The sequence below is a fragment of the Pinus tabuliformis genome, chromosome 2_1 (assembly GCF_031772625.1).
Source record: "Pinus tabuliformis cultivar Carrire ecotype Pingquan chromosome 2_1, CPIR1, whole genome shotgun sequence".
NCBI lineage: Eukaryota > Viridiplantae > Streptophyta > Pinopsida > Pinales > Pinaceae > Pinus > Pinus tabuliformis.
In genome coordinates, this window is record NC_142299.1 from 13815579 (window position 1) to 13842954 (window position 27376).

A 27376-nucleotide genomic window follows, 5' to 3' on the forward strand; every position below is an offset into this window, starting at 1 on the left:
GACCAGGATTTCCCCCAGTTATTCAAGGATTTGTTTATTTCTCTTCTATTCTTTTTTCTTTTCATCTATGTGGGGTTTTGTTGTTTCCTTTAGGGGAATGGAGATGAACCCCAAGTGGACTAACACTTGTTGTCCTTTGGAGGATTTTTGAGCCCAATGGCGATATTTGAGAATAGATTTACTTAGAATTTTTAACTAGTGTTTAGGAATGGAATTGGGGTATTTTCCTTTCCAGGATTTTGTAATGCTTGGGAGGTTAAAGGAATCAAGGTCCATATCTTCAACTTCATCGTTGAGGTGGGAAATCATTGAATCTATTGAAAGTAGCTTCTACATCACTAATTTCAAGCTTTCTTTGGAAGTGGGTGGGGGAATCTAATTAGAGATATTGGGATTGCTTGAGTTAAGCATCTCAAATTCAGGAGGGGAGAGTCGATGGGTTGAGATTAGCAAGCAGGTCAAAGCAATTGCTAGTATCAAGGTTGGGGGGTCGAGGGTTGTGACGACGATTGATCAACTTGGAGAAGCCATCTTGGTATAAGTGTTAGGGTTGAATCAGAGAGATCAAGAGAGCGAGAAGGGGGCAATTCTGATAGAGATGTAGATATTTGTGGCAACATTGACATCTACATGTAATATGCTTGTAATCCAAGGTTTGCTTCCAAAGGTCATCTTGGTGGTAAATGTCTATAGATTCAGGCAAGGGTTCCAATATGTTCTTGTAAACATTGATACAAGCATAAGATATACACCTCATTTGTTTTATGGCCTCCAAGACTTTGATGAAGTTCCCCAACATATTTCTAATACTAGCTAGTGTCTCTTCTCCCATAATTCTCTGGGCAAGGAATACATTTGAATCCAGAGTGGAGCTTCTGTGAAGTCTGTCTTGATTTATGTAGCTTGGGAGTTACTCCACAACCTTGGGTACTAGGTTTGTGTGAGTTGGCACCACAAAAGGGTTTTGTGGGCAAAGTACCTAAGCAATGGATTTTGCACCCAAAGTTCTGGGCGCACAACCAAGAGGAGTTTTGAGGTATGAACATTGTTGCAAATGGAGAATCCTTAAAGGAACCAAGGGGTCCTAGGGCAACCATGGAGGCATTTATCAAATGAGAGAAACTATTTTTTATTTATATGTAGTGGGCTAATTGATAAGATGTTCAAGTTGGCCTGGCTTGAGAGGTGTCCTTTGGACAAACACACATAATAAGTGAAAAGCATCAAAGGAGAAGGACAACTAAGGGAGCCATAGCCTAGAGAAGCCTTTTTAAATGAAGGAGTCGAGTTTGATGTCTTTTTATGTGTTTGGTCTATGACGAGTTAGGCAGCTTTTAGGCCGATCTTAAAAAGCATATTTTTGTGCATGTAATGGTGTTATTTCTATGTGCACAAGTCATTCTTATTTTCTCTGCGTTTTCAAGAGGGTTGAGCCCTAGTTTGGGAGAAGATTTAAGGTAGCATTAACTTGGAGTAGACACGTGATTAAGGCTGAAATACCTTGTGAGATAACGCAAGAGGAAGGGCTTGTAAGTGGAGGTATAACACAGGATTTGTGAGGAGATTGGGCTGCAAATTTAGGGCTGACATGGTTGTACATGAAGCCCTAATTAGAGGGTAGAAAATATCAGGTATATGCATATGTCATGAAGCAATTAAGGGAATAAAAGAAGAAGGTCTAAACCAAAGGTATGTTTGTCTTTCCGTGTTTGATGTTTTGCAAGGTGGTGTAGGTCCCGGTTGGATAGTTTTGTAACAACTTGTGTACATTATTGGAGAGCTACTAGAAAGTTGTTTGTGTGCCCTAAGTATAGTCCCTTATGAAGGACAATAAGCGTTGTTAATGGGAAGGTGGTTTTGGGCTCTAGTTCATTGACTTGAAGTGTGCATGGTTAATGATAATAGGGTTGTCATTTGTGCCCTATTTTAGTAGTTGACAACAGATCAACTTCAGTGACAAGAGGGCTACCTCCAAGCCCTAAGTATGGCTATCTTTGGAACATTAGTGTGGCATAAGTGGGCAGAGTATGAAGTCCCTATGTGCTAGTATATTTGAAAGAAGAAAGAGCAGCTAGAGGGTAGATTGTGTTCAACTAAAGTTCAACGACCCAATGGAGCAATGATCATTGAAAGTGGCATATTGTTAAGCTGTAGAAGGGAAGGCAAAGGACTACCGTATGTGTTCAAGGTACGTGGACTGAAAGGGGTTGTGGAGCACTACATCAACAAGTAGGTCAATTGTACTTTGTTCAGGGTAGATTGGTCATCATAGTTGTTGATAACAAGCCCTAGTTGTTATCTTATATTAACATTGATTGTAAGGTCCATGATCCCTAGTATGGGAGCCCTAAGATTTTTGTATTAATGATTTGTAATATAACAACGTTTGGTTGAAAAAATTATCTTGTGTACTAGTTGATTCATTGTTGTGTTTATTTTGTTGTGCGAAGTAGAAGTGTTGTGGCATTTGATTTCATTTATGATTGTGATCTTAGAATCAAACGAGATTCTTGAGTGTTGTGGAAAAATCAACATGGTAGCAGAGCTACTTTGAAGGGCCAGTGGATTAGAGTGTACACAATGAAGCAACTTAGAGGGAGCTGAGATTTTCTAGATCATGGAGCAGAGGGTTTAATGGAGAACATGGAGATGTAGACTCAATAGGCTACATGGCGGGATGGGATGGGAGTTCTAGTGGATCAGTGGAGAACTCAGTGAACAACAATTTGTTGTGTAGCCGTTTACAGATCACAAACTTCCTTTGACTTGTCATGGATCGTTGGGACTACTCGAGGGTTGCTTTGGCATGGACTAGTTGTCTTTGTGTGATGGGTAAGATGTCAACATGCTAGTTTCCTCTTTGGGCAGTGATGTTGCACAACCTAGATTGGAGCCATGTGCACATGTGGTTTTTGACCCAGGAGGATGAGATTGTTTGCAGGGTTGGTTTACTGTGTGATGTGGTCCGTGTTCGACCGTAGCTCAGACTGAACATGTAGGACACAATATTAGCGAAAGTGTGAGCCAATGGAGATCATGTAGTCTTAGAGGGAGTCTAGCTTTAGAGGGAGATTCCCTATGGAAGTTTGATATCTTTAGCTTTTGATGAGATGAGGCAAAGATACTACCAAGATGAGCATGGTTCATTCTACATGGTATGTTGTAGTGGTGAATGCCAGGAGTTGGGCTAGTGTCGCTAGTAGTGATGATGATGATGATATACTTCCAAGTGGTGGAAGTACCTCCCTCACTAAGAGGGAGTGTTGATTTATGTAGCTTGGGAGGTACTCCACAACCCTAGGTATTGGGTTTGTGTGAGTTGGCACCAAAAAGGGCTTTGTGGTTGAAGTACCCAAGCAGTGGGTTTTGGCACCCCAAGTTGTGGGCAAGAAACCAAGAGGAGTTTTGATGGTTTGACCATTGTTACAAGTGGAGCACCTTTAAAGGAACCAAGGGGCCTGAAGGCAACCATGGAGGGCTTGATCAAATGAGAGAAACTAATTTTTATTTATATGTAGTGGGCTAATTGAAAAGTTGTTCAAGTCGGTTTGGTTTGAGAGGTGTCCTTTGGAGGGCTAGTCATTGCCCAAGAGAAACATATAAATAAGAGTGAGGCTCATTTGATCAAACACACATCGCAAGTTCAAAAACATCAAAGAAGAAGGACAACTAAGGCATCCACAACCTAGAGGAGCCATTCCAAACAAAGAAGGAGTTGAGTTTGATGTCTTTTTTTCTATGTTTGGTCTAGGACAATTTAGGCAAATTGTAGGCTAAGCTTGAAAGGCATATTTTTGTGCATGTAATGGTGCTATTTCTCAATGTACAAGTCATTGTTATTTCTTTGTGTTTTCAGGAGGGTCAAGCCCTAGTTTGGGAGCATATTTGAGACAACATTACCTTGGTGTAGACAACGTTAGTTTGATGTCTTTTTTTCTATGTTTGGTCTAGGACAAGTTAGGCAAATTGTAGGCTAAGCTTGAAAGGCATATTTTTGTGCCTGTAATGGTGCTATTTCTCAATGTACAAGTCATTGTTATTTCTTTGTGTTTTCAGGAGGGCCAAGCCCTAGTTTGGGTGCATATTTGAGACAATGTTACCTTGGTGTAGACCTGCGATTAAGGGTCAAAATACGTTGTGAAACAATGTAGGAGAAAGGGCTTTTCAATGGAGGTATAACACATGATTTTTGAGGAGATTGGGCCGTAGATTTAGGGATGACGTGGCTATGCAGGAAGCCCTAATTAGAGGGCCAAAAATATTAGGTATATGCACAAGTCTTGAAGAAATTAAGGGCAAAAAAGAAGGACGCCCAAAATAGAAGTATGTTTGTCTTTTTGTGTTTGATGTTTTGTAAGGTTGTGTAGATCCTGGTTGGACAAATATGTAGCGACTTGTGTATAGTATTGAAGGGCTACTAGAAAGTTGGTTGTGTGCCCTAAGTACAATCCCTTGTGAAGGACAATGAGGGTTGTTAGTGGGTAGGTGGTTTTGGGGTCTAGTTCATTGACTTGAAGTGTGGATGGTTGATGATAAGAGGGTTGTCATTTGTGCCTTAGTACAGTGGTTGACAATGGATCAACTTTAGTGATAAGAGGGCTACCTCCAAGCCCTAAGTCTGGCCATCTTTGGAGCAACAGTGTGGTAGAGTTGTGAAATCCCTATGTGTTGGTGTCTTTGAAGGAAGAAAAAGCAACTAGAGGGTAGATTGTGTTGGGACAAAGTTCAGTGACCTAAAGGAGCAGTGATCATTGATAGTGGTAGATCATTGAGCTGCATAAGGGAAGGAAATTGACTCCCAAATGCGTTTAAGGTACATGGACTGAAAGGGGTTGTGGAGTGCTACATTAGCAAGTAAGTCAATTGTACTTTTTTCAGGGTAGATTGGTAATCATAGTTGTTGATACAATTCCCTTGTTGTTGTCTTGTATCAGGGTTGGTTGTAAGGGCCATGATCCTTGGTATGGGAGCCCCAAGATTGTTGTATTAAAGATTTGTAATATAACAAAGTTGGGTTGAAAATTTGATCTCATGTATTAGTTGATTCCTTGTTGTGTTTATTCCGTTGTGCAAAGTAGAAGTGTTGTCGCATATGAGTGTGTTTGTGATCGTGATCTTAGGCTTAAACCAAATTCTTGAGTGTCATGGAAAAATCAATAGTCTGCTTTGTCAGGGACAATTCTCTTTGTCCAAAACCTTAAGTAAGGCATTGCATAGTTGAAAAAGTATGGGTCATTCTCGAATGTTTACATTTAGTCTTGTGCGTTGGCAAAGATAATGGTGAAGAAGTCATTACCCCCCAATTCTAGCTTGATATGACCCTTTGGTTTCCATTTTTGCTAGATCCATTGAGAGAGGGCTTTCTTCAAGGGCCATAGGCCTAAAAATTTGCTTATGAGGGCATGGTCTCTAATGTATTGGAGATATTCTCCAATACTATTTAAGTGGAATTCAAACTTAGGATATGTTGCTGCTTTCGGGAGGCAATGCCCTAGGGATCTATGACTAGTCTTTGCTTTGTTTGCTACATTCCTTTGTTGGCTAGTTGTACTCTCTTTTGTAGTAGCCTAAGGTTTTGGAGCCCCTTGGTTCGAAGGAGATGCCAAATGTTTGAGATGTTGGTCTTGCACTGCTACTTTGTTATAGGCTCCCTCCTATAGCACGAACCATTCATGAAAACTAACATTAAGATAAAGAATTATCGACTGCTGATTTTTCTCGAGTCTTCTTTAATCTTAGCTTTTAACCCACCATGAAGAAAAATAAATATTTTATTTAATAATAGTAAAAAATAAATTTTAAAATATCAATTTTATAAAACTTTAAAATTAAAATAAAAAATATAAATAATTCCTCAAATTATTATATTTTAACAATAGTGTGACTTTTTGGAAGCTTTTTTGGTCCTTTTTTGGGGTCTAATCTCTTTAAATTCGGGGATGAATTCATTGAAATCACAAGTTTGATGGGTAACCCCTGCATAATAGAAGTGCCCTAAGAATTTTTCACGGGTGCTGAATCCATATATACAATCAAAAAAACTAATTTAGATAACACAAATCAAGATTTCACCTCAAATATTAAAAAATCACACTCAGAACAACTCCATAAATTTTTATTATTATTTTTAATACCTCAACTCGATAAATTTTTATTATTATTATTTTTAATACCTCACCTTCATAAATTTTTTATTATTATTATTTTTAATACCTCTATTTATTAATCCAAAGCGAAATTTAAATTTATTATTATTATTATTTTTAATACCTCTATTTATTAATCCAAACCCAAATTTAAACTGAAGATTTAGTTATCAATACTCCACCCAACTCTCGACATCCCACTGACTTTGCGTCACTTTATATTAACGAAAAATCCGCGAAAGGCTGATTAAACCAGTATATAAGCTCATTCTAGAGAATACGAAAAACATCGCTGCTCTATGCGCTCCTTCTGCACCCGAAACCCGGAGGACAACTACTCATTTCACCATTCCTGCAATTAGATAGGTCAATAAGAAGGCCATCCGCAGAAGCCCAACATGCCGGTAAGTGTTTTTCTATTTCTGTATGCCCTACAAACTCACTGATTTGCATTTTTCCCTATAATATGGCACCATAATTAATTGTCCGTGGAATGTTGGATCTGTTGATTTTTGGGTTTTAATGGAAGCACAGCTACGGAGGCTTTTAGAGTTAGAAGCACCAGGGCCTGTGCGATATTTGATGGGGGCAGTCATCATGATGGTGGGAGTGGTATTGCCAGTGGGATACATGATGTTCAGAAACAAACGCGTCCCCTCCTCTTCTGTTTACTCCAAGCAGACGTAGGTGCGCTTATGCCTCATTTTCTCAGTTTCATGAACATAAATGAATTATTTGTTAAAGTTTCGCGACCCTGAGCAGTATATGAAAAACCTGGTTTAAATGGGTCTGTACTTGTGTCCATATCCAGTGCATGCAATGCATAAATTCTAGGGTGGATATCAAAGCCTGGTAAAAATTGGCATGTGTTAGTGTCCATATTCAATTCACCCAATGGATTGTTGAAATGGCCCATATCAAACCAGCCTTTAGATGGGCCTGTGCAAGCATCTATATTTAATTCACCCAATACATGGTCTGTTTGGTGCACATGAAACCTTGGTTCAATGTGTCATGGGTCTTTGTGTGTTCATATTCAATTCATCCAATGCATCATCATCTAGATGGTGTATTTCAAACCCTGATTTAAATGCGCCTGTGCTAGTGTCCATATTCAATGCACCCAGTGCACCATTATATAGATCTCCCACACAAAAACAATGTGTTGAGGGATTAGGCACTCAATTCTCTTAGCGTATTAATAAAATTGGAAAAAACATAACACTCAGATCTTGAGATGACGCATTAGTTCAATAAAAGATTTTTTCCCACAAGAAATCAATTCAGGGCATTTGGAGGAAGAGACATTGTAATGCCCACAAGAACATTGAGCTTGAGGAATTGGAACAACGCATGTTTTTCCAATCCAAGAAACAAAATTGGATGGATTGAAATGAATATGAAACTTAATGCATCATCTGGATGCTTGATATCTAACCCAGGTTTAAATGCCCATGTAATGATGTCTACTGTCAATTTCCCCCATGATTGAGGAATTGCAGCAACGCTTGTTTTTCCAATCCAAGCAACAAAGTTAGAATAATTAAAATGAATATGAAACTTAATGCATCATCTAGATGCTTGATATCTAACCCAGGTTTAAATGGCCATGTAATAATGTCCACTGTCAATTTTCCCCATGATTAATCTAGATGGTGCATATCAAATCTGGGTTTAAACGGGTCTGTGCTAATATCCATGTTCAATTCATCCATTGCATCATCTAGATGGTGCATATCAAACCCGGGTTTAAATGAATTTGTAGTAGTGTCCATATTCAATGCACCATTAAACAAATCTGATATACATTGGGGAATTCCTCATGAATTTTGTATAGTACTTGCTTCTCTTGGCGTAATAATAAAATTGGGAAAAGCATGTCACTTAGATATAAAAATGGTACATTAATCTGGCAAAAACAACTATGCCCACGAGAAATCAATTCGGGGCATTCGGGAGGAGAGACATTCTAATGTACACAGGAACACTGAGCTTGAGGTATTGGAAACCTCTAAGAAAATTAAATTGTTATATGTAGAGGAAAATTTTGGAAAAGGGAACATTGGAAGTTGGAACAACACTAATTTATTCAATGCTAGAAACAAAGGTGGACTAATTGAAATTAAAATGAATATGAGATACGAATAATAAAAACTTAAAAGGGAGTGAACACACCTGCAAACACATTTCTAATCCCAGTCCACACGAATAGCAGTATTTTTTTCATAAGAAAACGGATCATAATTAATATTTACAACAAAATGACATAGGCCTCAGCTATATCCAAAAGGCCTGTAACTCTTGAAAGCAGATAATCTGTTCACTTATAGTTATAGGTTCTTATGGGGGTCAGTTCTTAAAACTTGGGCTTTATAGCTCATGTTTAAAACAATCAGAAGATATCTTTCAAAGTCAATGGATAGGCGAGATTACTATTATTTTTTGGGTGCTTCATCACTTACCATGTCTGATATGACGATGGTTTATGAGGTATAATTCCTAGCAGCATATATATTGATGGCTGGTTATGAAGAACACAGTATCGGACTTTGATTTCCTTCTCATCTCAATGCTCTCTGAACTGGTCGAGGCCAAAGACCAGAATCAGATTAGAACCGGTAAATCATATATGGCTTCATTTTACAATTCTTGTTTTGACACTGGAGGGTTGACTGTGATAGTTATAATATATATCTTTGATTTTGCAGCCAATTTCATTTCATCTCCAGTTGAGCAGTTAATGCCCACCAGTGGCAACTTTCCATAAAGTGCACTTCATTTACGAAACAGACTTCCCCCATTCGCGGTTTTTGTTCACCCAAACCTATTTTTCATCTTTGTATAACAGGCAAGGGAATTCCTCAACAAATTGCAACAATTTCCACTTTGTCGGGCTTTATTGTCCCTTTTGGACAATAAAAGCAAATCAATCTCTTCCTAGCATTGATGATTTGTGGTTGTTCTTTGCATTTAGACAAGTTTGTCTCATCTTTGGTTGCACATTGTTGTCTTCTTCGATCTCAGCCTCTCCATCTAGGATCAATACTTCGCGCTCATCTAGCATCGGAGGTTTGAAAATTCCAGTCAACTGGAGCCTACTGTAGTCTACCGTGGCAACCGAAGTTGTATAAAAACCATTGAGAATCCAATTCCATGACCGCTCCAAGCACATTTATGCTAGGTAGCATTTTCTCAAGTATAGGGTTCAAAAGGGTATAGTTGCTCTAGAGTATATTTAAAGAGATTGGCAGGTTGCAGATATATTGATGAAGTCCCTAGCAAATAAGAACTTCAAGATGTTCAAAGAGAGACTTGGATTTGTGGAAAACACTTTCATCAGTGAGAATGAGTGTTAGAATGTATCTTAGATAGTCTTCTACAGCGCACATGTGGCAATACTGGGCACTCCTGTGAACAGATCTGGGCGTTTTTGCTACAGCAACTCAAACTACACAGTGACAGTGCACTTCTATCTAGATTTAGCAATATGGCGCATTAAATTATGTAGGAGTGATTACTGTTCTATTTCCAGCAATCTATCCTGAACTATTGTGCATCTTATCATCAGCAGTTTACATGAGTTAGTTCAGTTTTATTATAGCAGTTGTCTAATTTTAACTCAAGTCTAAGTTTAGTTAGGTAAGGTACATGCAGTCCAGTTAAGGGCACAGATCTCTAAAAGGCCGCAGGCTTGCACTTTACTTGGCTCATTTATCCATGCAAGAAAAGCACACTAGGATTAGATGCTAAGACCACCTGTTTTGGCGCTGTTGTCCATTAGTCATGCTTGATTGTACCTTCTCATCTAAAAAGGAGAAAAGAGGGTTATAGTTTTAATAAATTCAGTTCAGCCACATGCAGTGAATTAATTTGTTATTTTTCCTGTAGTAGATTTCAGTTAAGAATTAATGGGAAAGCAATAAAAGTTTTTGACAGTCCACCTACGGAGTTTCTGTCATATATTTTCAGCAGTATGTGTTTATAGATTCTAGCTGCTAGCATCATTAAAGTTGCAGTTTTCAGTGGCTTTCAGTTTTCAGCTATCTAGTTTTTTTTATAAATTCTTTTAGTGCAGAGCCTTACCGTGGTCTAGAAAATCTAATAAGAACTAGACAACCACATAATCAATGAGAAAATGGGGCTAGAGCGTTTTGAAGGATAAGAAACATGAACTCCCTTCCAACAGTATATACTGCATATATAAAGCAAAAACTGAATAGTAATGTAATGTAGTGTCAAGACAGGAAAGGAAGGAGAACAGGAATGGGCATGACACAAGAAACTGCTCTTCTGGTCAAGTTACTGATAACTTAGAGGATTAACAAAGCCAATAAAAGGACTAATAAAGTGGGTTTTATTTCTAAGGAAAATCAACTTGTCAACAACACCAGAGCACTAGTCCTGTTCTAAATAATACAGACTTGTATCATTGGGAAATATACCCGTTAGTAGAAATTTTCTTTCCAACTGGATTGAGACATAAAAGGACCCAATTGCACTGGGAGAAACTCTCTGTTTAAGGAATCTGACACTTTCGAACCAGGATTAATAGAACCAAGAATTAGTTGTTTTGTTATGCAAAGGACGTATAGAAGTGGATTAAAAAATAAAAATCCCTTAAACTGCTTAAGAACATAACAATAAAATTCCTATTAAGAAAACAACAGCTTGGAATTTGAGATGAAATTTAACATAGGCCTCATGCTTTGTTGTATATAAAAGTACAACTGTACACATTCTATTTAATATTTATAATTCCTGGTATTTAGTCTTTCTTGACAGATTCCACTCCATGGCTCTACAGAAACTGCTCAATGACCTTACACTTGGATTCATTGCTGCAGAAATGAGCATCAACCATTAGTCCTTAAACCCTAAACCCTGTACAAATCCAGTGCACATGTTATATCCCCGTCTTCAAACTAAAGTGCCATGACTGCAGTAAAACATGATAACAGAAAACTGCATATATAAAAAGTGATAAGACTCACCTGGTATACTTGTGATCACCTGTGAAAAGTGGGGCAATGAAAACCCATAAATGGGATCAAAACACCATAAGGATATTGAGAAGTTGGGTACTGACACACACTATGGACATCAAAAAAACTAATAATGATGGAGCAGAGGAAAGACTCACCAACGTGACATAACAAGGATGCGAGCTCCACCTATTACAACATTGCAAAGATCAATTGTTTTCCCAAAATACAAGGAAAATGCATTAGAAGCATATGAGTAGTAAATGAAAGGGCTTACGATTTCCATGCTCTCGGGAGGTAATTTTTATTTGGTATTGAGAGTGAGCACAAATTTACGAACTTTGAGGGCATGGACTTCATCGTGAGAAGCATCCCACTCGCCCATTACAGAATGAACGAACTCCTCTGCATATTTCACCATCTCCCTCATTTTCAATTTTGTGTCTGCGCCCTCATGTCGATCGCCCACAGTGACAGTTGCTTGTTGAGAAAGCCAACCCCAACCAAGAAACCTTAGTTCATTTTGCTCTGGATTTCAACACTTCAAATTGACCTTGAGGTGCACAGTTGACTAAAATAGACTAAACCATTCACCATCTTTGTAGCATGGTAAACGAGCATAATCACCCTATAATTAATTAATAATTGCCCTAATAAAGGATTATTGTGGAGTAAGGATTGCAGTGTATATATATATATATATATAAGACTCATGGTTTCTACCAGCTCTAATGGCTCCATGATGTCCTTGTCCATTAGATTCTGTCTCTTTATTTGTTGCACTTATATTCAAGCCTCTTCTTCATGACTTTAGGGTTTTTGTCCATCTTCCATATTTACTTTTCCTCTATGCTATTCTTCAATTCTGAACCCTACTTGATCTAGTTGTAATTCTGATTTTGCATGAAGTGTGAGTATGATGAAAACAGTTAGATATGCTTCATTTCTAGATCTATGGCATTTCCTTTTAAATTTTGGAAATTATGCACATTGTCAATTTTTTGCTATTTAAAGCTAAAGTCCTCCTTATTTTTCTGAAGAATCCAAAAGAACTTTTCCAAATTCTAATCTTTCATACTTATTCTCTACTGAATAAGCCATCCAACGAATACATGCCTCAATTTGAGTTCCAAGCTGAAAGTTATAGTTCTTTGAAGTCAAGAATTTTCAATGTTCCATCAAGTTTTTGTGAAAATTCCTAGTCCTCAAGGGATCCCTACTGCAGCAAATCTGAATCTACTTCACCTACTTGATTTTAATATACATTATCAAGCTATTCTTTGAACATTGAAGCAAATTACTTCTGCAGCCTACACTATTGTAAATTTGATATACATGAAACAAGGAAAATGAGCAAAGAACAAGATACAAAAGACACAATTAGTTTTGGACAAAATGGTCCCTGGAAAAATCCAATGCGGGAAAACCGGTGCAGCAGCGCTGAGGGTTTATTATTATTAAGCAGTAATTTTGAATACAAATGCTGGTAGCCCTCCCGGCAAACTTGTGACAGAGAAATACAATGGCGAAAAATTTGAGTGAGTTTTATCTCACTTCACCTGGCAGATTTTGGTTGATCCGGCAGCAAGACTGGCTAACCTCGGCTACTTTTGCGCTGGCTCTGCGCAAGCCCTACATCAGCTCTTTTGCCCATTGCATCAGCTTTCCCGACAGTTTTGACAGTTCCCGACAGTTTCAGCTTTCTACGTGGAAGACAACTTTCTCCTCTGCGTTGGCCCTTTTGGCTCTGCATCAAGGTTGTGTGGGCTCAGACTGGCCCACTGTCAGTCCTCTTAGCGACTGCGTTGCCTCCACAAGCTTCTCTCCGCCTCTCTGTCTGTATTCCTGAACTATCTTTGCTCCTCAGCTCAAGATCTCCCCAGTCGATTTTCCACCTGAGAACTTCTCACCTTAGAAAATTGATTTCCTCAATCTCTTTGTGTCTTTCTAAATGAACGCTAAGCCTCTTTCTTATACTTTTCATATTGAGACTTCAACCACTGAGATTAAGTCTCTAATCAATGGCTAAGATTAAAATGTGTCTTGATTTGCCTTCTAGATCATTCTACCCATATTTTGATTAATACGTATTAATATTTTAATTTCCCCAAGTTTAGACTTAGGAACCCCATTAAAAATATCAATTATTTTAATAAAATACAATTCGGGTGGAATCTCACCAAACGGTTTCTGGGTTCTTTAGAACTCATGTGCCTTAATCTCTCCACCAATTTTCAAGGCTAAAGCACTTTTCATGCTACCAAAAACTAACAGTTTTTGGGATGGATGGATGCGAGAACGGGGAGAGACACATGGGGGATGTTTGGGAGCACCCCCAAATTTTAGGGAAATTTAGGGGGGATGTCAGGGTGTGTGTAGTAAGCATGACGCAAATTCAAATTCAATCATGAAATATAATGAATCATACATCATAAATGATTCAACAAAATAGAAATAGTAAAATATTGTATGCAATGATTTAGATTCATCGTTCATGATTCTAGAATCTACATTGATTTAAATTCATCATTTATTACTCAAAAATTTGATTAATACTTAAGCAAAATAGTAGACATAAAGTTTGAAGATTGGAATAGTAAATTGAAATTAATCAAACTCAAAAATAGTAAAGAGTGGCGAGTCAAAGACTTGGTCTGAGGTCATCGGTGTCCAGGGTCAAGACTCAAAGGTTAAAATAAAAAATGAACAATGGACAATGAAATAATGTTATTAGAATTGGATTGGTGATCCAACCGATTGACCTCAAAATTGAGAATCCATATAAAATTGGACCAAAAAATTGGTCAACCAAAAAGATACATAAATATTCAAATTTTGAAAAAAATACATAAATATTCATGTGCACCCATATGAATTCAAACCATGATACACAAATACATAAAGTTTCTCATATATTTGTGTGTGTGTGTGTGTAAGGGTGCATATAGCCAAAATAGCATTGAGTGCAGTCCATATTTGAATAAAAAATACATCAACCAAGAGGCTCTAAATGGCCTCTATAGTCCAAGAAAAATCATGCTACAACAAATATCTACATATCATCAAAATCATTTCCTATATTGGGATCCTCATCATCAATATCACCCTCGAAGGTTTAAAATAAGATAGAAAAAGATTAATATGTCAAATCAAAATTTTGTTTAAGTGATGGGTACATTTTTACTAGGGTCATGTTAGAGGAGTTCAACAATCAATGCCACCAACATCGAGATACATAGAGGGTTTGGTGCTCTTGATTAAATGCTAGTTCCATAACCTTATACATGATAGAATCTACTAGAAAGGTTGCAATACCCCAATCCTGAAATCCAAAAAATTGTTAAGTCTATTGGATTTTGAATGGGATCTAAAATTTTACTTTCTCCATATAAAATCCAATGAGGTTGGAACCACTCTCAAGCATCTTGAAACAATTAATGGTAATGTTAATTCTCTTTTATCTTCCATTTTCATCCTTTTACTTTAAGAATTTAACATTACCATTAGTTACATAGCATATTAAGCTTTCCCACTCATAAATTATTGTTTTTAGGCAAAATGTAGGGGGGGCACCAAAAGGCACCCCTTTTGGGGATACGTTTCTCCCTATGTTTCCTTGACTTTCCCCATAAGGGGGACGGGGAAATGTTTCTCTAGGCATCCCCCATCCTGGGAGCATGGGAAATGTGGGGAGCTACAATGGGAGACATGCCCCTGTGGGAACATTGGTAATTTTCCCCTTTTTCTACATTCGAATACCGCACAAAATGAATATCCATTTAACGGCAAAGCAGATCTCCTAGACCAAACTTCTTCTCCGACTATCTTCAAAAGGACAAACACAATAGATCGTGAAGCTAAGACACCAATGTCCCAAGAATCAGAAGAGATGAAGGAGATGCAAGATAAAGAAAGTTGGAAGACCATAGAGAAAAAAAAAGAAAGCTACAACACCAATCTCGCCAAGAAAGACGAGGAGCCAGACAAAATTATAGGTCCGATAGACCAATTTGGTCTCAGTGGACGGTAACCATCATCATCATCATCATCATCATCATCATCATCACAATTAATCCCAAGGGCCAAATTTTGTCACTTGCAGAAGAAAATCTAGAGAAACTAAGAAAACTTGTGTACTGGGTGTGGATAATATCAATTGTGAGTGCACAACTCTCAAATTAATTATTTGATGCTCCAATCAAATTCTATAGCAATATAGAATTGTCAATTTTTTCCTTTTTCCAATTTTTTAGCTGAAACTACTATCCCACAAATGGAGCAAAATTGGGAAATCTTTTGTCATACAAAGTTGTTTGGATTGTTGAGGAGGTAAAATGTTGACAAGGAATTTTTTTCTAGATTGGTGATCTGTGATCCCTTTTCCTCCTCTGAAGTTTCAAAAAATACCCTAAAGTTTCTTGGAATAGTGGATTTTGGCTTATTTTTGCATCTCCATTCCAATTCTTTGGAATTTGCCCAAAACTTCCTCTAGGTTTCACCATGTCTGGTCTTGTTCCTTGCTATTCAAATTCATCAGCAATAGGGTCTGTCCCCAATAAGTAAATTGAACCTTTAGATGTTGGAAGGATGAATGTTTTACCATGCTACCAACCACCTGGACACCCACTTTGATAGACGACCGGCTGATCTGAACTTAGATATTGCAGGCTTGCTTAGTTAGTGGGGTCCGTGGGCACAGCATTGCTACCTTTACTCGCATTACTTAAGTGTTACCACCAATCTAGATTTACGACTTACCCCACTTAGGAATCCTCAAACTTACAGTGTTGATTTGGCCAATGACACTCATTGGCACTTTTATAGTCCTCCTTGTGGACCTACCCCTAAAATTTTGCCTAGTTGAGAGCCTTCTTGCTATTGTTATATCCAACACAGAATTTTGGCTCCAAACTTCATATTTTTTTTAATATTTAACTTTATCTTGCCAGCTTGGCATGACATGGGCCTGCTGATATGGTAGTTAGGCCTTACATGTCATTTCCAAAGTTTGCCATGTCATCCTCCTTTATTCCTAACCTGCCATGTCAATCCTTAGTTGCCTCCCTTCAGCTTTCTCTCTCTACTTCATCAAATTCGTGGGCCACTTGTACCCTTTTGTCTTTATCTGCCACTTGCCACAATCCTGGTCATGGATGGGACAAGGTGTCCTGTGTTGTCACTTGTCCCTACATCCTCCACGTGGTGCACTATCCTTTGGTAATCTAGCGAGCTGAGGTCCAATGAGGAAGACCTCATTTTTGAGAGATAAGTGATCAGAGGTTAACATAGATCTTGCTCTCTAAATATTGAACAACAATTGTTGGGTGTGATTGGATGGTGGGGATTGATTTCAGAATCAGAAGTGATTGACCCATAATTGGGTTTTTTCATCTTGAAATATCCAACGACAGAGATCCATTTGATTTGATAGTCTAGATCTATATTGAGCCAAAAAATGCTCTATCTTGAATGGTTATTTTCATTTCAAAATATCAAACAGTGGATAGGCTTCACAATTGATGAATTGGATTCTTTCGAGGCTAGAAAATGTTCAATGGTTAACAAGGAGACTTGCCCCCGAAATGAATCTTGGGATGACACATGCTCCCCTCCGAATTTCACAGCAATGTAAAGATGGTTTTGGATACTGCCTTTATATCTTTGAAATTGCTTTGAAAATTGAAATACCACCCATCTTCATGGACTTTGCCCCGTGGTTGTCATCTGTGCAACCTAACTCCATGTGGCACCACTTGACACCTTCATGTCATCTATATAGGCCCATGTCATTTGTACAGTCCACATCATTTTTCTTCGAGTCATCGGAACTAGAATTTTTTACCAATTTCACAATTTTTTCCATTTTTTTCCAAAGAATTACCTTAAATTCTCTAGGCTTGGTTTCACTAGTGGATTCGGCCATGTACCAACCAAATTTGATGCTGCTAAAACCACTAATCTTCGGATTTCATCTAGAATTGGGAATTTTTCTCTAATTTCAAATTTTCCACATGAGCATTGTATCAAAGCATATGTATGCAAGCTGCAGTCTTTTCTTGTATGATCTGATTTCTAGTACATATAGCCCAAGTGCTGTAACCTTGGTTTTGATACCACTTTGTAATGTGCCCAACTCCCTTTGTTACAAATTTAATATTTCTGTACTTTGATACCAATGTTTTCTTTGCCCTACTATGAATGTTATGAATGCAATATGCCAAGCAAGCTTATGCCAATGTAAATATCAGTCCCGATATATAATATTAACTGTTATTTAGCATAGAGTAAAATAAACATGCCTGTACCTGATACACATGTTTTCATTTAACCAGAGAGAAGTTTTGTTTTAAAATCAATGTTTTTATTTTTCTCTTGCTTTATATTCTCACTTCTCTAATCTTCACTTTTCATTATCGCTGTATTTTATTATTGTTGTCTTGCTCGTTGGGAATTTGGCTTCAGAATTGTATATCGTCAAATGATTTCCTTCCTCCTGTGAATGCCACTATTATCTACTATGACTAAAACACTTGCATATGGTCTTATATTATTTGCATATTGAAAATGTGACAATTATATTACAGGGTTACCCCCTGTGGTGTGCTGAGGACCAGCAGTTACACCTAGAGCGGGAGGACTACACCGTCAGTGAATGCGTGCCCAATTGTTTATATGTGGGAACAATCTGTGCACCAATACCTAGCCATTGATTACTTAGGAGATTAGGGTTAAGGATTTGGCTTAATGAAATTATAAAATAAGCCTACGGGAGAGGTGAAAGACACATTGTGATTCAGAGTGTGATTTTCTTAAGGAGTGAGATTCAAGAATTGAAGAGAACGGAAAGGTCTGCAACAAGGAATTTTTGGGAGTGAAATTTAGGGAGCCCAAGCTAATGGAGAAGGTGGCTGGGTTTTTGTTGAGTTTTTGGAGCAGGCAGAAATTGGTGAAGGAGGGAGGCCAAGTTCTTCTAGCCGGTTTTGTGCAGAGGAGGGAGGCTCAGTTTCCTAGTGTGCAAGGGGCCATATTGGTGGAGAAAGCGGAGGCCAATTTTTGCAGGTGGAGGAGCTGAGATTTCCGGGGCTGATTTTTCCAGTGAGGCTGAATTTTCAGAGGGCCAAATTTCTCTAGAGGCCAAAATTCCAGTGGGTTGAAATCTAGGTTCCAATAGTGCTATATTTTCTGTGTATACTCTCTGGGTCAAGGACCTATTTTTTCCAGATTCAATAGAGTGAAGGAGGATTTGTTTGGGCATAATTTTTTGCTGTTCCTGTGGTTGATTTTCCTATTTTATTTCCGTTGCAATTTAATTTCTGAAGTTAAAAATACCAGTGTATTTATTTTCCAACATTTTTCAGAATTTTATTGAGCAAAGTATTTTCTAGGTACAAATTAATTGTTGAGGAAAAATAAATGAAACCTGGTATTAAAAGTTAACAAGATGATTTACAGATTTGAAATCTGACAATGTATAAATATAAATCTTCCAATATAGATCCAGCTTCTATAGATCTACATCATAGATCCATAGCCAAACTTATTGATCTGCACTCAATGCATGTGCTGACCTCTACAATTTGCAATCCGATTCTCCAATGTACAGATCTATTTCTCATTTTCCTCTAGATCCATGCTTCCTTAGAAGTCACAGAGCAGATAAGTTGGGTATATGGAGGCAAAACGATCATAAAAAGCGATCATCAAGGTGAGAGGAGCATTGCTGCCAAGGTGAGTAGCACTGTAGTCACTTCGAATTGAGGCATCTATGTCCAGATCTGCAGGACCAACCATTTAGGATCTAATTGTCATTAAAGAATTGGGGCACCCATTGATAATTGTGTCAAGGTATCTTTTTCCTTCTGATGAATTCAATGGGTATTTGATTTATGAGAAGAGTATCACACTGGTTATGTTGTTATCATTATGTCCATTTTCTTGTTGTAGAGCTAGCTTGAGAGTGAGTTTGTTAATCGGGAATGGAAAATAGTTTAAGGAAATCTAGCTCGAGAATTAATTGAAGAATCATCCGTTCGAAATCCAATAGGCAGTGGAGCAGATCATGTTTATGATCCATTTAAGATCTGATTGGTGTTGAAAATTGTAGTGAGTGGAAGGTCTTCTTTGGTGCATGCCTTAGCCAGGAAGACCACGAGTTGTCCTTTGACCATGGAGCAAGTTCATGGAGATGGTGAGTTTATTTCTAGTTTGCGGGAATAATATTCACAAGTTCATGTGTAGTGTTGAAGGATCAGTTTTGTGGACCCTTCTTCAGATTAGCTACAGTTCGAGTGGCAGTTTGAGTTTATAAAAAGAGTTGGAAACTTCAGTCATTGATTGAAGGACGACGAGTTATAACTCCAGTGATGATTGGAGAAGGGGACCAATTTGACTCAGTTAACTAGCTAGTACCAACTCAACTTCCAAATTTGTAACTTGCGTATTATAGCATGGACTGAATCTATAAAGGAAGGACGAGAGGCACAAAGTAATTCAATCAGTTCTGTGCATAAAGGTTTGTGAAGACACAGCTCACGGGCTAGTGTGAGAGAGCCTTGACTTTGGAGCGCAGGAATTGTGCCCTAAAGAATAGGAGCACAAATGTTCTAGGATTTAGGAGGATTGGTTGTGATTGGACCAGGCGGAACATGGTGTGTGATGATATGTTTAGAATATCAGAGGAGGTTTTTTCACAGGGAAAAGTTGGGTTGTATTAAAGGAATCTGAAAAACAATTTACATTTGGCAGTTTAGCTGCTTAACAAGAAGCCAGTTATAAATCAGACAGAAAACTTAAAAGAAGAGCTGCAAGACAACTTTGTCATTTGATAATAAACTACCTGTTAGGGAATACAAGTGTACAAAATTTTCAATGAAGATCCAACCCTATCTCTTTCGCCATGTCAATTTATAATCTACTAGAAACTTGAACAACTGGCTTTTCAACTTTTCATCTTTTTACATCCTTTCTGTTTCCATAAAATATTTTCTTTACTACAGATCTCAGATTCACACTTTCAATACGATTTCCTCTTCAGCCAACATGCAAACATTGCACCATATCCTGGCATAATTATTCTTTATGTTGTGCACTTCATAAAGTTAATTTTCCATTCTTACCATAGTAGCAAGATTCGACTGTATTGGCATTTGGTGTACAGAAATTCATAGAAACTGAAAATTGGTGGATGTTTGATATAGCATGGAACAGTTAACTAAATGCTTAAATATATTTGCAACTTAAAATTTTTAAAGATGGACCAAATGTTATTATGTGTGTTGAAATATATTTAAATGTTTGAATTTCATGCTATAGTTTAGCCCACTCTGTTAAAATTTAATTTTTAATAAAACATTGGAATTTCAACAATTTAACTTCAATAATTTAACTGTGCTGATATTATCATGCTATAATTTAACTTTTCATGATTCAAGCATTCATTAATTGTTAATATACGAGTAGATCTAGAATAACGGCATATCCTTATGCCCAATGATAATTCATACCATTTTTTAACTCTACCATTGGGTTCATGAATCTTCAACCTATATGCTGTTTCATATAAATGAACATAAACTCCAATGGCGTAAGAGAGTGATTTTGCAGAGCGATGCAAAGTAACAATGGGCACACAAAAACACGGGAATCATTTCAAACAAATTTGTGACTCTTGTTCTATGTAATATTTTGAATGAATGTTGGAAGTCACACATGTTACTTGATCAACCTAAAAAAGATACAGGTATTGAGGTCATAAGCCTGGAATTATTAACTTATGATTTGAAATTTATCTATATCATTCTGTTTCATTTGTATCTTTGTGTTAAACACTTGCATGTTAAACTCTATTTTCACACTAATAAATTTCATGGCTAGTAATGGAATGAGGATGGCTATATCATGTGTGTGTATATATATATGTATGCATGTTGAGTGGTTATATCATATGTTATATTTCAAATATGAGATATGTTTCAAGTTGCTTACCGTGATTAATATACGTTGCTTGAAAATTTTGAATGGGTTGACAATTTTTAAATTTTATAAAATTTGAAACATGCACATTCTTGTACTTATGAGATGTCTACTTCTGTATTTTAGTCATACTAGGTATTTTGTGTGATGTATTTTTTTTTTGTGTACCTAATTGTATTAATATCCGTATTTGTACTTGAATATTGCTACTATGATTCATACAATAATCAGTTTGACTTAGTGTCAATGTCCGCATCACCGAAACTTAAGGTGCCATCTTCTCCCATTGTTGGATTGGCCCAACATATCACCAATAATCTGGGATGATTTCTACATCATGAATTGATGCAAGGATATTGAAGAGTCTACAAGGGGTGGCGCACCTTATCATAGATCTATCCTATTTGTATAAGTTGTTACTCCATCCTCTGTAAACTGCACCCGTAAATTGAAAGTAGAGTTCTGGCAGTCATTTTTAAAAATCGCGATTGGATATTTCATTCAATCATGCTGTGTTTTGTTTTTTTGTGTTATGTGTCTGTTTCCTTCTTGTCATAATCTATTTGGAAGTAAAAATTTATAGGATTGCTTTAGATTCAGATCTGGTGTTTGTTTGCCAATAAATCTTTCTTGTCTTGATTTCATGCATCTTCATTGAATTTACAGAATTGCTATGCTTATTATTTCCTTTTAATTTCAGGACTAAAGGTTTGACGTAAGGAGTGCAATGTTGTCCGTGCTCATTATTCTCTTCTACCTCATTGAAGACAATTAGGGTACACGCCAAGAATCCCAACACATCACGTTGGTGATTCTACTACCATATGGTGCATTTTATATTAGATAATGGTTTAGTATCTGCAAATGAAGCAAATTGCTTTTGACTATTGTGTTAAAGCCTAGTAAATAATTCAAGTGAAATAATCTTTTAGTAAGTTTGTACTGTTGAAAATTTTGAAACTGTTGTGGGCAGTTGTAGCATCGGAAAGAGGAAGTAAGGGGGTATCTTAATTCAGACTTCGTTAATGTATGTATTGTTACTGTCCTGCGGTTTGAAATCATTATTTGGTGTTTCTGAATCGATGTGTGAGTTTTTGCATCCTTTAGTTGCAGGTTAGCTTTGAGTAAGGCATCCAACATAAACAATGGTTATGTAATCTGTTATGGATGAAAGAACATTGGCTTCAGGATGTATAAAATAAAGTCTCAAATTTGTTAATTTAGTGCTTGGACAGATAAAGACTTGATGACTGTCAACTGTCATTTCAGACAATTTGTGTGCACATATTTCTATATTAAAATATCTGGAGTATTTTCTATTAGATTTGAATCAGGCAGAGGATCATTCAATAGGAACGATGCCAGGCTATTTAGGACAAGTAGTAACCCTTTTGCATTTTGTGTGTGTCAAGATGACATTGCATGTAAGGCGTTCTAAAATCAAACAAGACTTAAGTTTAAACACATGGAAATTTACCATGAATCTCATTCATGTAGTACTTGGATGATAACTGCATACAAAGAACTCATTCTTGTTCTGGACATGATTCTGTCCCATTGTTGTATCAGTGAGGACAGCTTTGAGGACAGCTTTGAGAGGCTGGGGTTCAAGAAATGTGGTGGGATCTTTATCTCCTGTTTTTGTTTTATTTCAACAGCCTTCAGAATTGTTGTCCGACCTAATAATAATAATAATAATAATAATCTAATTTTAAGGTCATGGCTAAGTCAGAATTGTGGGTTGTCTGACCTAATAATAATAATAATAATAATAATCTAATTTTAAGGTCATGGCCAAGTCAGACACCGAATTGGTGTATGAGATTCCCCTGTTTATGGGACAAGGGATCCACCTCCGTACAGCCATTTGATTGCTAAAGTCTATGGAGGTGTACATATTCTACAGCCCTCTGGATTTACCCTATGATCTCTTATGATAACACACATGCTCTTAACCATTAGGCCCATTTAAGTTATACCTGGTGCATTATGAAGTTTTTCATCACATACTGCTCTTACAACTTAAAAGCTGACATAATTTCCTTACCACATTCTGCTCTTATAACTTAAAGGTTGACAGAATTTCCTTACCACATTCTGCTCTTACAACTTAAAAGTTGACGGTCTTTTCTTACCACATGGTAATTGTTAATTTAATTCATTCACCTCTTATATATGATGACTCGATGGAGTTCAAGAATACAATTTCTTAAGACTTGAAAGAGTATGTGGCTCATTTCATTGGAGCTCCAATAATAAAACACTGAAAACTGGGATTAATAATAAAACACTGGAAACTGGGATCTATAGCAGACTAAAGTCCAATACAATGCAAGCCAAACACTCTTTTGACATTCTTTAGCATCAAGATATCTATATCTTTTCTGTAAAACATTATGTTCCCCAGGGATGCGTTCGCTGCATTCCCGACGTCCTGAGACTAGAGGGTCAGGTTGAGAATGTGCCTTCTGCCATCTCTTTTCCAAAGGAGCATCCCGGGAAATTCAATATGAGATGTCTAGGCAGATCCTAAGGCTAGGGTAGTTTATTAAATAATATAAAAGAAAACGATTGCTGTTTCTTTTTGTTTCTGTAAGAGATTTACTAGTCATTTTAAAACCTCTCCATTTATGCTCAGCCTGGCGTCCTCCTTTTTGTTTTTCTGTTTTAATTTTTTTCATCACATATGATCATCGATCATCTCTGTTAATAAAATGTTATCATATGAAACTTTTATGTCTTCTCAGATTGTGAGATTTTGATGCATGGATGCATCATTGCATGATGTATAGATTGGCTTAGTTGAACTTGTCAGATTGTGAGATTTTGATGCATGGATGCATCATTGGATGATGTATAGATTGACTTAGTTGAAATTCAAGTTGGGTAATTGGATGTAGCGTTGTGTTTATTTATGATTAGTTTTAAAGGGAGTTGTCTTTAGTGCGACTTTTTGGATTATCCGGTGCTAGAATTCGGCAAAATGTTTAGAGGTGAAATATTGATTTGTGTTATTTAAGCTGGTTTTTTGACTGTATATATGGATTAAGTGCCCTGAAAAATCCCTAGGGCACTTCCATTGTGCAGGGGTTACCCATCAAGCTTGTGATTTCAATAAATTCCTGCCAGATTTTAGAGAAATTAGACCGTAAAAATCCACCGGAAAAGCTTCCAAAAAGTCTCACTAAAGACAACTCGGTTTTAAAGGCGTCGTCTACCGAGGTGACAAATTTGCGTGGACGACAAAAATGGCCAGATTCCGGCAATTTTTTTTCCAAGAAATCTTGCAATAGGAGTGTTTGAATCGTGTTTTTGATGGTAGAAATGGATTCGGCACCATCAAAAACCCCTGGCGCACCCAAAATCTTGAAGTCTGACAGCTGTAACCTTGATTTACAAAAATTTCTGCCGGATTTTATCATTTTTTTTTTGGAATTTCCATGATTTTCCTAGTAAATTTGAAGGCTGGTTAGACTACGACAATCTTAAATTATTTTTGGTAAGCACAAAATTCTGTTATTTTAATATATTGTCGGTTTGACCCATGGAGGATTTGGACGTTGAATCTCATGGTTTACTAATTGAGCTTCCCCTGTGGGTTTTTATTTTTGTGTTGGCTGACCTGATAGGAGATTTGAACTTAGAATCTCAAGGAACATGGCACTTCATTATCAAGACAATTGAGGTTTGAACTTAGAATCTCAAAGAACATGGCATTTCATTATCAAGACCATTGTCAATTAAGCCCTGAAAATTTATTGTAATATAATATTTAAATATTTTGATAACTTTTTTAGTTATATTATTAATAATGTTAAAAATAACTCTCATAAAGGAAGACTATTTGGAAAGAATATTTAAATCCTACCGCGCTTGATTTTCCAAATCAAGTTCGAAACTCTGGACTATGGAGCTGCCTAGGGTCCTTTTTGGTATGCCAATATATATATATATATATATATATAAACCACCTTGAATCTAAACAATAATTAAATACCTATATATATAAACCACCTTGAATCTAAACAATAACTAAATTCGATAGTAGTATTAGTTTCCAACCTAGCAAAGAAATAAAAAGATATACCAGGGTTGTAGCTGCTAGTTAACAACATGAACATGGCAGACATAAACATCAGGTTTTCCCTTTGGGGCCTCCTTTTGATCTGGATTGGGTTTTAATTTTTAACATTATTGGAAATTGCTGTGTCATTTTTGGTTTTTTTTAACATTGTTGAAGATGTAACTCGTAGAAATCTCAAAGACAAAATTGTTGAAAATGCGTTGTGTGTCAATGTGAGAAAGAATTTGTTTTGAGATTGTTGAGAGTTTTGATTAAGTTGTATTTTTTACATTAGGAAATGTATATGAAATTCTTCATCTATTTAATATGGGATTGACATGTAGTATTTAATAAATAAAATATTTCAGTGTCCATATAAATGCAATAATTTTTATTTTATATTATATACAGAGAGTAATTAAAAATGATTTTATTTATTTTGCTAATCAATGAGTATTGTTTATCTCCACGCATGAGAGGTGTGTAATTTTTTCTATTCTTAACATGGGTTGACACATGACAATTGAAAAATATTAATAATGAAAATAATATTTTAATCTTGATCATAAATAAAATATTTTAATATCCATCTTGGTCAAATATTTTAATATCATTTTTTTATATATCTATATAAAGTAATTGAAAGATTTTTTTCAATGGCATGTTGCTCATTATGATGGATATGTGTAACTCTTTTTGTCTCCTTGAGGGATTTGACCACTCAACTGATATATCTTGTTTTAAGACAAATCTACATTGATTCTTAATATATATGTCCACTCAACACTAATGCACATGAAATATTAGTTTATTTTAACTACTTTGGATACCCATCTATACGAGATTCATTATTTTGAGTTTGACATGGCTTGTGTCCAAGGTTTCTTGGAGAGTTGGCTAGGGGGTCCTATTAACCATATGCTATAGGAGTGAATTTTTTGGATATCTTTTATGGAGGCCTCAAATTTCAAGTGGGTAAGAATGGGTGTTCATTCCTTTCTTTGCTTGGGTTTTCTAATTGTGAGGTCATTTTGGAAGAGTGAGGAAGATTGAATGTAGTATGGTTTAGTAGTTTCTTTGTCACTTTCTAATTATTAATTTATTTCCCTCCTTTAGTTCTTGTATATTAAGAACTAGTGTACATCCATCTTAACCTTAGATCTATCAATGAGAAATGGATCAAATCCCTTGAGATGAAAGTTTTTTTAATACTGAGAAAATGCTTGCACTTAAAGGGATTTGATCCCTCCCTCTTGCCATGGATAGATTTGGTGTTAAAATAGGTTTATATTGGTAAGTTCATCTTGTTCTAATGGGTATTCCACTACATTCTTTGAGTTGAGGGCTCTCCCCTCCTAGCAACAACATATTTTGTTAGCAAAATAACTTGAATATACCATGGGCCTTTATTTCCCTGCCTTGAGTTTATCCAGGGCCCTTCACAAGCTTCAAAGGCTCCCTTGTATTGATGTAGGACTTCATCCATGATCAATTTCCCCTTTGCACTAACAATCATCTCAAGATCCTCCAAGACCTTTATGGTGTTCTTGGAGTGCATTTCTTAGTGCTTGGTAATAACCTTGGGTTCAATTTCGAAGGGACATGCTTGGCCCGTTATGATAAGGCTCAAAGAATAGGTATCCCCACCCATGTGACATCTCGACTCTTGCTAAGTCATGTGGGATATATTATTGGTGTTATAATGGCATTGGAAATATTTGATATTGGACCTTGCCCAAATTACTCCAACATGTCACTAATTCACCAAAGGTACCAATTACTCCATCGTGTACCAATTTCAACAATCTAGTTGCATGTTTCTATTTCCACATGTTGATCATGGATACATCTTCGATTAGAAAACACTTCTTCCTTATTCGAAATGATGCTGCAAATTTCCGCATGTGTAAACTCATTGTATTTGGCCATAGGTTGTTGAGTTGCCACTTGGGCGCACGACTATGACAATAGTTAGCCTCTCGACAAATTTCTTTGCCATGCCATAGTAACCACGAAGCCACATAAAAGACCATCTACCCCTATAGGAAGAGCAAAAGCCAAACCTTGACAGATAGCGCAAAGAGTAGATAAAGAATGACCACAAAGGAATGGATGCCAATTGAACTAAGAGAGGCCAAAATGTCTCCAACCCCGCCAAAGGATTCTGAGAGACTTTCAAGGAGGAAAAGATGAAATGAAATTCCCAAGGGAGA

The 27376-nt window shown here is 36.8% G+C and overlaps 1 protein-coding gene across 2 annotated transcripts; it reads left to right on the top strand.

Moving 5' to 3' along the window:
• The first annotated feature begins 6377 nt into the window (after window positions 1–6377).
• Window positions 6378–22319, top strand: LOC149198443 (uncharacterized). 2 transcript variants are annotated; one of them, XM_089399276.1, is made up of 3 exons: window positions 6378–6550; window positions 6681–6829; window positions 21801–22319. In XM_089399276.1, exons 1-3 carry the CDS (start codon window positions 6545–6547, stop codon window positions 21817–21819), a joined length of 174 nt encoding a protein of 57 aa, XP_089255402.1. In that variant the 5' UTR covers window positions 6378–6544; the 3' UTR covers window positions 21820–22319. The 2 variants fall into 2 exon arrangements, with proteins under 2 accessions (XP_089255402.1, XP_089255403.1); XM_089399277.1 differs by lacking the exon at window positions 6378–6550 and having other exon boundaries at window positions 6669–6833.
• The last annotated feature ends 5057 nt before the right edge of the window (window positions 22320–27376 follow it).